Here is a 12,024-nt window from a genome sequence, read left to right on the forward strand (position 1 = left end):
CCGGTCTTATTACTATTATCACTTTCTAATATTCAGTCTCTTGGCATGAATTGGCAGATTTCTTATAAAGCCACATGACCAGAGACAAAGCCTTGCACAAAAAAGCATACGCATTTTACACACTTAAATATATGCATATGAAAATGTAATATACACATAGCATATATATGCTACATATCCAGAAGTAGGCTTACATGCTTGCTGACACCTACTTTTTATTAGTTCTATTGCCTGACACTAAAAATAATAAATATACTATATTTTCTATTAATTGGTTTCAGAATATTTTCTCTGTATCTCTCTCTGTTTCTGTTTCCATCTGTTTCTCTTTCTCTGTCTCTGTCTGTCTGTCTGTCTCTCTCAAGGTTATCTTAAACCACATGGCTTCTGAAGCATTATTAGATATGAACTGATATCAAGAAGTTTTAAGCAGACATTTTTATAATCCCTAAGCCACGGAAAATTAATTTCAAGTTTCCTGCTTTCCAGCAGTTACTTCAACTAGCCAAGCAAATATAGCTGCAGGCAGAATTCAAAGAAAGGGTCAGAGTCCTCAGAAGATAGTCACACTTCCAAATCTTCATTATAAGAGAAGACACATGAGCCAAGTACATTTCTAATGCTTCAATGAATGGTTTCTATAAAGAAAAACTTTTCAAAGGCAATTATTGTGCTTACATTTATTTTCATAATTCATGGTACCAATAGAAAACGCCCAAGAAAAAATACAGCTTTTTTGTTTAAAAATAAATTTATTTTATTTTGTTATAACCTTGACAGTCTATATAAACAACATGGTATGTGCAAAAACAATTACAAAATACACTTTGAAAAACCATGAAAGTTCTTGAATTTCTTTCTTGATATCAGAATTTCAAGAGACACCATTAAAAGTTTCAAATAAAAAAAAAAAAAAAAACGAGAGTTTCCCAACATTGTCTTATCTTTAGAGACTGCATTGGTCAGCCACCAGAGACGAGAAAGAAGAGACACTTAACAGCATTGGTGGCATTTTTCAATGTTCTAGTGGTCATTTATTTCAAACCTGTTTAGCATAAAAAACGACTGGAAAGAAATACATACATGAGCCCAAGGAGACTAAATAAAGCATGAATCTGACTCAGGTGTGGGTAGCCTCGTTTCGAGGATGGCCATTAACTCACAAGAAAAAAAAAAAAAAACATTTTGAAACTTGTCAGTTCTTTGAATTACTAGCTGTAATTGGCAGGTAATCTTCATTAATGAAACCCCAGCCTACTTCTTCCAAACACTGTAGTAAAAGAACGTAGGGAATTCAGACATTTGTTCACATCTATGAAATCTCTGTTGTAAAGTAACGTTTACAAAGATCCCAACACGCAGGAAGCACCACTGTGTGGGAGCATCTTCCCATCGGCATTCTAAAGTGACCACCTGATCAGTGTGAAGAGTTCCATGTTCTACCGAATACTGACTAAATACAAAATACTAAATATAAAATTTTATTTTATTTTTACATTTAATATCGTTTCTACTAAATACAGCACAAAGTCAAAGGAACACAACAATGGCAAAATAGTTCAAATAATAAATGCTGTGTTCAGGATGTCATGGTATCAAAATTTGCCTGAGAGCAGGGTATGGTCACATCTCTTCAGCTTTGCCATCACTGATATTAACAGTCTCTTCCAGTGCTGTTTATACTTTACTGAGCATAAGCACCTACGGAAGGTTTAAGAAACACCAGTCATTTGCTTTTTCTGGTGGTTTTGTTAATATAAGAATTTACTCATGCCGCTGAGATTTCATGAAAAGCAAAATGATAGTAAGGATGAAAGCCAACTTCACAGAAATCCTGATGGTGGCAGCAGCACTGGGCAGGACTTCATAGTCTCTGTTAATGCTAACAACTCAGAATTAGCAAAGTACAGCTCAGAAGGAAATCCTGGGTTATACTATTGAGTTAGAATACAGGGACTCAAACTAACAAAATGACAAGACCATTTTGAATCTGGGTCTATCTTGGTTCTGACTCCATCAATTCTTTTGCCTCTAAATCTAAATGATTACATAACTCTGACATATATGGCAATGAGGATAAAAACATGCAATCTCACAGACCGCTGAAAGGATAAAATGAAATAATATATTTCAAACTCCGAGCATATGGTACCTGTACAAAACTGGTAAGCCTTGGTGTTGACTCAGGTTTTTGTTTGTTTGTTTGTTTGTTTAGTTGCTTTGGGTTTTTGAGACAGGGTTTCTCTGTATAGCCCTGGCCATCCTGGAACTTGCTATGTAGACCAGGCTAGAGTCAAACTCACAGAGATAAACCTGCCTCTGCATCCCAACTGCTGGGATTAAAGGCGTGTGCCACCACTGTTTGGTGTATTATATAATCAGTTATTAAAAATCTAACTTCTTGCCCACTTTTTCTTTACTTGACTAATAATCCTGGCAACAAAGTTATCTTGAAATGTCCCTTATTATTGTTGCTACCTAACCAGGCCCTTTTTCTCGATTATTAAACTGTAATAAAAACATCATTATTAAAAACAATAACAAACAACACAAAGTTACAAATACAAATAAAAAAGTAAATACAATATTTAGACATTCATTTCTGCTAGCTGTTTTCCTGAGACACCTTCTGTCCATCTGCAAATGAGTCAGATCTTTTGTAGCTCGCCATACCAGCTTATGACAACTTTATAACCTGTGAGAAAGAAGAAAAAAAAAAAGAGCAGCAACTATAAAATAAAGTACTATACAATACAACAATAATAGCTAATCCAGAGTTGGCATTTGTGTTATGCGTCATTAGTCTTGCCTTTGTACTAAATAATAGGAACAATGTAATTCCTCAGCAAGTGTCATTAGCCACTCTCGGCTCCTGAGATGTTTGTGGAAAGGAGTGTCATTGTATACACGGAGAGTGATGGACAGCAGCTGCCTTCTCATGCTGAGGGTGAACAAGGGAATGCCAGGCCTGATTGCTGCCAGCCTCTGCTTTAACCTCCAGGGACTGGCCAGGAATTTAGGCAATGCTGTGAACAGGTAGCAGAAAGAGAGGAATCCTATTTCTTTAACCATGGGTCTCAGTGCCGCTAACCATGCAGCCACCACTTGAGGGTCAACGTACTACTCAAGTTTTAAACAGCCTTAGTGGGATTTCATGTCATTATAACCCAACTGTCCTACTTGCTTCTGCATGTTGACCTCTGTGAGCCCCTTGCCGATTTTCCAAGGGGCTTCTGCTACCGATCACATGGGCTGGGCCTCCAATCCACTGTTGGTTTGTTCGGGGTTATAGCCATCTAGTGCCAGGCAGGCACTAGAAGATCCAAAGCAGGGGTACTTTGGGGCATTTTATTTCATTGTTTAGGGTTCAGCAGTGGCTCTTTCTGCCACAGAATCTGCTTCCGCCTAGAGGGATACCAGCTAATGCTCGCCATGACCCCACAAGCTATAGGGCATTTGGTAGCTTCTTGATGATGCCAGAATTGAGGGACATGGTAGTCCTCCTGGATCTGTGACTACGGTTGGGATCCTGACTCACAAACAATTCAGGAGCTCATAAGTGTGCTATGAAAGCTATAGTCTCGATCATCATTATCATCATCATCATCATCACCTTCAGATTACTACTGCTACTGTATTTCCTTTCTTGAGATGATATGTTTGATTTAAAATACTTCTTCTTTTATTCAAAAGAGTGAAAGAAAAAAAATAATATTTATATATACAAAATAACCATGACAACTATGTAGCATTAGAATGCCTATTTCTGTGGTAATCACATTCACCTAAGGGAAAGAGTGGAATTGTCTTTTGAACGTAAAATTAGAATTATCTTAGTATGATCAAACAAAAATAGTTGTTTGTTTCTATTTTTCTGGATTGTTATGTCATCCTACAGTTATGACAAAACCTAAAAGAAAATGAATTTATCTTTTGATATATTTGTATACATAACCCAATTCCAGCCACTAATTATTAGACATAATTAAGCCCCAACTCACTACTTAAAGTCACCAGGTTTCCCATCTACTATGCTTAGCATACTTACCATTAAGCAATATTAGTCTCTTGAATATCTTCACTGATGGGAGTTTTATCTTTATCCAAAGTTTCCATTTTCTCTTCCTTCTTCTTTTTACGATGTTTCCGAAGAGGACTTCAAAAATAACACGTAAAGAATTAGTTTGAATATGTGTGTTCATGTCAATATGGAAGTAGTCAATAAGAGAACCTATGACCTTCTCTCTTTTTATCTTATATCCATTGGCTTCACCTTTGACACACTTCTTTTTGCAAGTTTCAGTGCTAGCTAGCATAGTCCACAGTGGGGTGATATTTATTTATATACATATGAAGAATCTGGTACCTGCTTATTGACAGAGGTTAGTGGTTAGAAGGAAATTTTTCATGCAAAGTTATTTCATGGTGTAGAACAATTAGCACTGCTCAGTGTTAAGGAGAAGTAGTAAGGAGTGGAAACAGGCATGAGAAACTGAAACAGTGACAGTAGCCACTGGAAATATTACTAATTTCTAGACACATTAATGAAGAAATTGGTTTAATATTCTGGGCTGCACTCTAGTTTCAAAATTAATACGGTTCAAAATTAATGTAAGAAGGTCATTTCCCAGCTGTGTTCAACATATCCTCTGACCTTAAAATGACATTAAAAATATTCCTTTATATAATAAATTATAAAAACTCAAAACTATTTTTCAACTTAATAGCTAGGATTCTTGTAAATTATCTAGTTGAATACTTGTATTTTGCAGAAAATGCAATCCAAGCTCAAAGACATTAAAAATTTTGTTCAAAAATACCTAATTGTGGAGCTTGTCAGAATTATTTTTTTTTGTTTTGGTTTGGGGATTTGTGTGTGTGTGTTTGTTTTTGCTTCTTTGTTTCTTTCTTTTATCCCAAGAACACTATAAAGGAATTATGACACATCTCCTTTGGGCATAGTCTACAGCACAAAAGTGGATGGAATGGTTTAGGAAGGGATGCTCCGAAACGCAAGAAAATGTTCAGCTTAATGATAGGTTTTCAGAAAAACTGCTCACATATTAGCGATTGTCCTAACCCATTTTCCCTCAAAGAAAGGTGTCTGTCACTTCCAAATGCATAATGAAAACTCACGATATTGAAAACAGAAGAATCACCCATGCACATAAAATTAATTATTTTTAAATGGTCACAAAAAATGTTTCAGTTTGTTTGTATTCTGCAATGTCAGTGTGTAATGAAACAGTTTGGAAAATTAAAATTCCGTTTAACTTACTAACAAACACAAAATACCCCTGCCTTCAGAGCTAAATGGCTGGAACTTTTAGTCCAAAGACATCTATGAATTTGGTTTTGGCTTCTATTCATTTTCTGTAAGTTGATCAAACTTACCTACAATGTGTTTCACTGCTAATAAAAATTTTATATCAATAAACACAAGCCTCAAAAAGCTGATTTATTTAAGTCAAAGCAAAAAAGAAGAGATGTAGGAAAAAGCAAAGGACGGAGGAAAAGAAGAAGAAAGGGGCAGGGGAGAAAAGCAAGACAGAGTTTCTTGGGTTTACTTAAGGTTCCGTTTAAAGGCACTTACTGGCAGCAGGTGCAGACCCCGATGACTAAAATGATGAACACCACCATGACCGCTATCAGGCAGATTACCAGGATCTGCCCTCGGTCTTGCTGGAGGTAAAACACGTCCACTCGCTCACAGCGTACCCCGTAGTAGCCTTTCTCACAGCTGCACAGGAAAAACACTTTTATCAGTCTCCAGTTCTTTTTGGAAGAAATTGGCACTGTTTTCATTATTTAATAAAGAACATGGTTCCTTAAAAAAAAAAAAAAAGGAAAAACTAAAGAAGACAAGATCTCCTCCGCTGTGTTCAGGAGCCACAGGGCCTTGCCCCACTGTGCCAACCTATCAAAATGTTTTGCAGTTTTAACCGTTCAGCTTGTGAGGAAGGGGATGTTAAAATTCCTTCCACAGCATTATCAACTCATTAAAAACCTCATGACAAGTAAGACACAAAGTCTCATTTCGTTGTAGGGTGAGACAAAGATTCCACTGCAGCAATGCTCTACCTTCAAATGACATGATTTCATAGAGCCAGCCGTGGTGGTGCACACCTTTAATCCCAGCACTCAGGAAGCAGAGGAAGGCAGATCTCCGTGAGTTCAAAGCCAGCCTGTTCTACAGAGCTAGTTCCAGGATAGCCAGGCTTACACACACACATACACACACACACACACACACATCTCAAACAAAAACAAATAAATTCCAGGATTTCATATAGTCCAACATGGTAATGTATATAAAATCCCATGACTTCAAGTTCAAAATCATAAAGTCCTACACAGGTCTTCTCTACAGGATCTCCCCAACACAGAGTCCCAACTCTATGGTTGGGGAGACCATCAGGAAGCAATCCAATTGCCCATACCTCACAGCTATATCACAAGTCCTGCCCTAGCCTGTTCTGCTTGCTGGGCGAGCACGCTTACATTTTCAGGTGCGTTCACCACTGCCGTGTCCTTGGATTCCATGGCCCCCGTTAAAGAAAAACTACCGGGATCAGTCAGCAGTTGCAATGAGCTATGGCTTCCCCCAGTCTCTCGCTTCTCTATCAATATAATCTCAAGATATACTTTAACTTGGCAGATTCCCTAAGTCTGTGGGTAAGTTAGGGAAAGAAACTTTTGGCCAAGTTGAGAGTTATTCTTGCTCCTTGATCTAATGGCTTGATGACATATGGACTCTGAGTAAAATTCTCTTGAGTTATTATAAGAACCTTAAAAGATACATGAAAAATTGGGTGCATTTGAGTCAAATGTATCTCTTTGCAACATCAGCATCTTTGTATTGATAGTTACCCTTATTCTCTATAGATAACCTCAAACACAAAGAAATACCAGTCACACGCACATTCATTTAAATATCAAAAATACCGAATCCTGCACCTTGAAAAGATTTCTGGGCAACCTCGCTTAGTTACAACCCTCGGAATTTATTGCCAAGCTGTTCTATAGCTGATGCCCGACAGGAGCTAGGGCAGTTAATTCCCACAAAGCCAGCACTGCTTCAGTAAGACGATCCCAGTTGCCAACATCGTAGCTGACAAAATGCTTCAAAAGCCAACAGGCACAGACGTAGAAGCAATGAAAATGTAAACTGTTGTGCACAGGGCGGAGAAGCTCCCACGAGGATGCAACAAGAGGATCTCTGGACAGGTACAGGAGAACTCCTTCATTCAAGAACACTGGGTGTCTTCACTTGAAGGTCAAAACACAGGCTAAGGAGCTGGAGAAATGTCGCAGTGGTTAAGGGCACTTGCCACTCTTCCAGAGAGCCCATGTTCCAGAGCACCCACACGGAAGCTCACAGCCATTTGTAATTCCAGCTCCAGATGATCCAATGCCTTCCTCTGGCCTCCACAGGCTCCTGTGTACATGCGCATCACATATCACATATATGCGCTCAGGTACACGCTCGTGCATGCTCACACACAGAGAAAGTAAAATAAGTAGCTATTTAATTTGAAAACTGTAGACTGAGAACTAGAACTAAAAATATCAAAAACCACTCTTAAAATTAGGATTTTAAGATTAGGATTAATTGACTGTGGCAGGGAATGCTTTTAAGAGTTTATAAAGAATATAACGAACTCTTACAAACATGCTCTTAATTAGCATAACAATTTCTTTTACAAGCCTACCACATGACTCTTTAAAACCACCGTTTTGCCCATAAATGAGCAGCTATTACGCACTGCTCTTCAGAAACCTTTGTCTAACTCTGAACTCTGGGTTCCCTACGTAGCTTTAATGGAACTTCCTGTAGTTTGTAGCCCAATGACATCATACTGGAAGTCAAACTTTAGCGTGGCTAGAGCATGTCTCCAGTCACTTTCACCCGTGAACAAACCAATCACACGTCATCTGGTGATTATTTTCACCTGTTGATTATTTCCACTGACCATCTCCCATGTGCAAAGTAAGAGGAAGGGAGAGCTGAGTCCTCTTACATCACCAGCAGGGAAAAAGCTCTCTAGGCTAACAGAAGGATTTGTATACCAAACCCTGGGCAGAAAAAAAAAAAAGCACAGAATTCTAGAGAATCTGCAAACTCAGTGAAAAATAGAAGAAGAAAGTTAATTCAGGATCAGAAGTTTTCAGGCTAAGGAAGTAGGTGCTAACCTCCTGGCCAACGGGCAAAACTGTGAATTGATCTTAGGCAGTGAAATCACACAGTCTGGTTCTCATCTCTGAAGACAGCACAGTTAAAGAACCATAAATCTGCAGACACGGGAACCAATGAGAATAAAATGAACTGGGCCAAAGGGCATTCATCTTTTTCTAAGATTCAGTATTTGTCTCCAACCTAGTAAAACAACTGAATATATCTGAATATATATATTTTTAAATAATCTTACACACACACACACACACACACACACACACACACCCTTTTTTTTTTAGACAACCAATTCTTATCCCACCTCTAAGTATTATCTGGGCATATCTCTTCTTAGAGTTGAATTGAATCAAATTTCTAGGAAGTCCATGGCCTTTAAAGTTCAGGCAAGATTGTGAGATTTTATATGCTTGTGAGATACTTGTGGAAAATTACATACATTCGGGAAGCTGTGCGGAAGAACACACATATTCTGTGAACTTAAGGTCAAAATTATGCTTAAAGAATCACTTGATCCCTCTGTGAAGTAAAATCCCAGAGTTCTCTTTAAAGAGAGATCACATTAGGAGAAAATTAATATTAATAATACACACATACACAAAGTTGAAACCTGAGCTCTTTACCTAAGACTCAAAAAGTCAACTCCTTTCCCTACTCCCCACTGGGTTAAATAGGCCTTGTTACTCTCTAATCAGAAATAGGTCTGACTTCCTCACACTTTACTGACAACTGCAAAAGAGAAACAGCATCTAATTTGGCAGAAATCCCTTCGTATTTACGTTAACTACAGAACCGCCTCAGGCATGCCAAAAAAAATCTGTTCTCATTTGAACCACCCAGGAGATGATTGGAACTGACGAGCATCCTAACACAGTTAGAATCGCCTTTGCTTGCTCAAGGGAGCAGAGGACACCAGACGTGCGGAACTGGGTCTGGATTCTCACACTCATATTTCAGGAGGAAAATCTGTGTCAGTTTCTCCACAAGTGGGTGCTGAGCCTGGCCCTTAAAAAAGTGGCTGAAGGCAGGACCAGACGGAACTGTGTCCGGACGGATGGGTGGGTTAGCTCAGACTTTCCAATGCTGTCAAGCCCCAACCAGAGTATGCTGCTCATGGGCACAGGGCCTTCTGCTTACATGCAGGAGGGCGTCTGCTCGTCCACCACGTATCGGCATCTCCCATGGATGCAGTAATGTTTGTACTGTTTGGGGCACCGAGAGAAGTGGGTTTTCGGCTTCTGTCTGGTGGTGGTACCTGGAGAAGGAGAAAGCAGCATTAAAATTCTAACTCCCCATTTCATTCATTTGAATCACAACTAATACAGGCCTGATACTGAGGAAAGAGCCACAAGCCAACTCCCACCCAGAGCTAAACTTCCATGCCCATAGTGTAACCAACAGTTTGCAGGATTGAGACATAGAGGAGAGGAGAGAAAGCAGAAATGTAAACAGATACAGCAGTCGCTGCACTGCAGAGACCCAGTTCCCACATGCCAATGATATTAAGTTGTGATTTTGTTAACAGCAATAACCGCCATACTTCTTAATATTAACCTAATAGATAAAGACTCCGTGGGGCAGACAGAAGAATCTGGCAGAGTTTGGGATAGCCGACATAGATTTCTCTGACACCAAGAGGTAATGCAGATCTCTGGGATCCATGGGAGATTGATCCCAGGCCCTTTACGGGGGTCCCTTAACCCAAAGAAACCTAAATTTCTTAAATAACATGTTATAACCTGTGTACATAGTATGTATGTGTCCTCTCTATATTTTAAATCATCTCTAAATTACTTATGATACCCAACGTAACATGAATGTCAAATAAGCTACTAGGCTGTATTGTTGGTATATGATAGTCTGCTTATCCCTAGTCCAGGTTTGAGCCACAGTTGGATGAATGAATCCATGCAAAGCTCACAGGCTCCAAGGGCTACTCTACAATTTCAGCAGATGCCAGATTGCTGCTGAGATGCTGGCTGACCTGGTTTTCTTTGTTGAATCACTTGACTCCCAAGCTGAATGCTTGTGCATGCCAGATACTTTGCTCTCATGCACGCCAGTGAGTGGGACTCTTTGGAAAGACTGTAATTCTCCTAGAAATTACTGCACAGCATGTCAAAGCAAAAACCTGTGCATTTTGCCAAACGCCTTGATAAGTCAGCCCCCGTCACCTGAGTGCTTTCTAACCCTGTAAGTGCTGGTACTGAAGCATCAATGAACAAGCACCCTCTATCTGTTTTAACTGGTGTGATAGCAAACATTAAAAGTAATGAACAGCCAGGAAAATGGCTATAGTAACCACAAAAACAGTCGCAGAGCACTGGAAAGAAAAATGGAAAGGACCCTGAACTAGGGAGTAAAGAGCAGTGTGTAATTTTGGGCTCTATTCTTCAATAGCTGAGTCCAGATAACCTAATTGAGCTGCAAAGTGAAAATGATAAGGTCTTCCTTCACTGGCTGTTGAGAGGTATAAACAAAGACGTGAAAAAAAAAATCCCTAAAAAAAAAAGCTAGAGTCCCCAGCAAATGAGCTGATTCTAGGTCCTGGAAAGCTTGGCTATTTCAAGTTTCAAGGGAAATCTTGTATGGGAGGCAGATGTACTGAAATGAGAGGGTCTTGTCAGGAGCAGCACAAACTGCAGGGGATGGAGTTAGAGGCTGCAGTGACAGGCAGCGCAAGAGAGAACAGAGAGTGGTTTGCACCAGCGAGGTCCCATGGGACCTGGAAGAAATGAACACTACACAGGAAGGCACTCTTTCACCTACCGGGTAAAGGCACTGTGGACTACCCTAGCGTAGGGAGATGCTGGCAACTAGGAGAATGCCAACGAATACTGGGGCATTTAGACAAGTGCGTTGTGGGCCTGGACCAGGGAATGGACAACAAAGAGCTAAATTCAAGATGTGGAAAGTCCTTGTGGCACATATGCTCCAGAAGGCCTTTTCTGATTTGCAAAGCACCCTTGCCTTTAAATCTAAGCCGTGAGGCTTTGTATCCAAAACTCCACTAATTCTTCTCTTTGCTGGGCTCTTTTATATGCACCAGGACCTTCAATAAACACCGCATGGAATATTATTCCAAAACGCAAATTAACCAGCAGCTGCTGGATGCAGTGATTTAAGCAGTCTCTGCCCAGGCAAGCAGCACAAATCCGTGCCAGCCAAGCAGTTGCCAGGCCCTGTTTTGATCGCTCAGCTTGCCTCGCCAAAGAAGCATGCTTTTAACTATTCCCAGAGTTACTTGGATTTAAAACCCTTTCCATGCCACCAGACAGAAAATGTCTGGTGATTTCTCTAAGGAACTTTCAGAGCTGAAACTGGAGTAAAGCACACATCTTGATGTTTAGCAGCAAGCAAACAAAAACCTGTCTTGCATTCTCTTTGAAAATGAGAAAGTTTGTCAGCATTCTCCCTGCAAATGGCATCTAGAATAACAGTGGTCACACTGTTAGAAGTTGAACTGGGAGGCTGTATTTTGACTATCAAGAAACCTGGGAGAAAGAAGCCAAGGGAGAGCTCATTCCATTCTTCAGATGCACAAATACTTTTCAAGAAGGAGTTAAAGGAGTTAATCCTATGACAAAAGTATTATCAGTCCCAACTCTTGTGTTTCTCTCTTGAAAATGGAATGACATCCTCCTAAAATTGGAACAACAAAACAACTTCCATGATTTTAGAGGTGAGTCAGCTTACTTGGTCTTTTTCCTTTTACCTTCACCTGTTTCAATTCACTTTATCCAAACTGAAGTATTCCCTTGGAGGGAAGGTGGTATATCAGAATCTCACAGAGCGACTACACCTGTCAGTTGGCCAGGCCACAGACATAACCT

General features: G+C 39.7%; 1 protein-coding gene across 1 annotated transcript in view; it reads right to left on the reverse strand.

Annotated features, from left to right (window-relative positions):
* Nucleotides 1-752: 752 nt before the first annotated feature.
* The window catches only part of Btc (betacellulin), a 42,414-nt gene continuing 31,142 nt past the window's right edge, over nt 753-12,024 (reverse strand). Inside the window, exons 3-6 of the mRNA XM_021653901.2 lie at nt 9,329-9,446; nt 5,594-5,740; nt 4,049-4,156; nt 753-2,695 (exon numbers count right to left, since the gene is read on the reverse strand). Coding sequence (XP_021509576.1) covers nt 4,051-4,156; nt 5,594-5,740; nt 9,329-9,446 — 371 coding nt within the window. The 3' untranslated portion in view covers nt 753-2,695; nt 4,049-4,050. The remainder of the gene's footprint in view (nt 2,696-4,048; nt 4,157-5,593; nt 5,741-9,328; nt 9,447-12,024) is intronic.

Source organism: Meriones unguiculatus, chromosome 3 (assembly GCF_030254825.1).
Source record: "Meriones unguiculatus strain TT.TT164.6M chromosome 3, Bangor_MerUng_6.1, whole genome shotgun sequence".
Lineage (NCBI taxonomy): Eukaryota > Metazoa > Chordata > Mammalia > Rodentia > Muridae > Meriones > Meriones unguiculatus.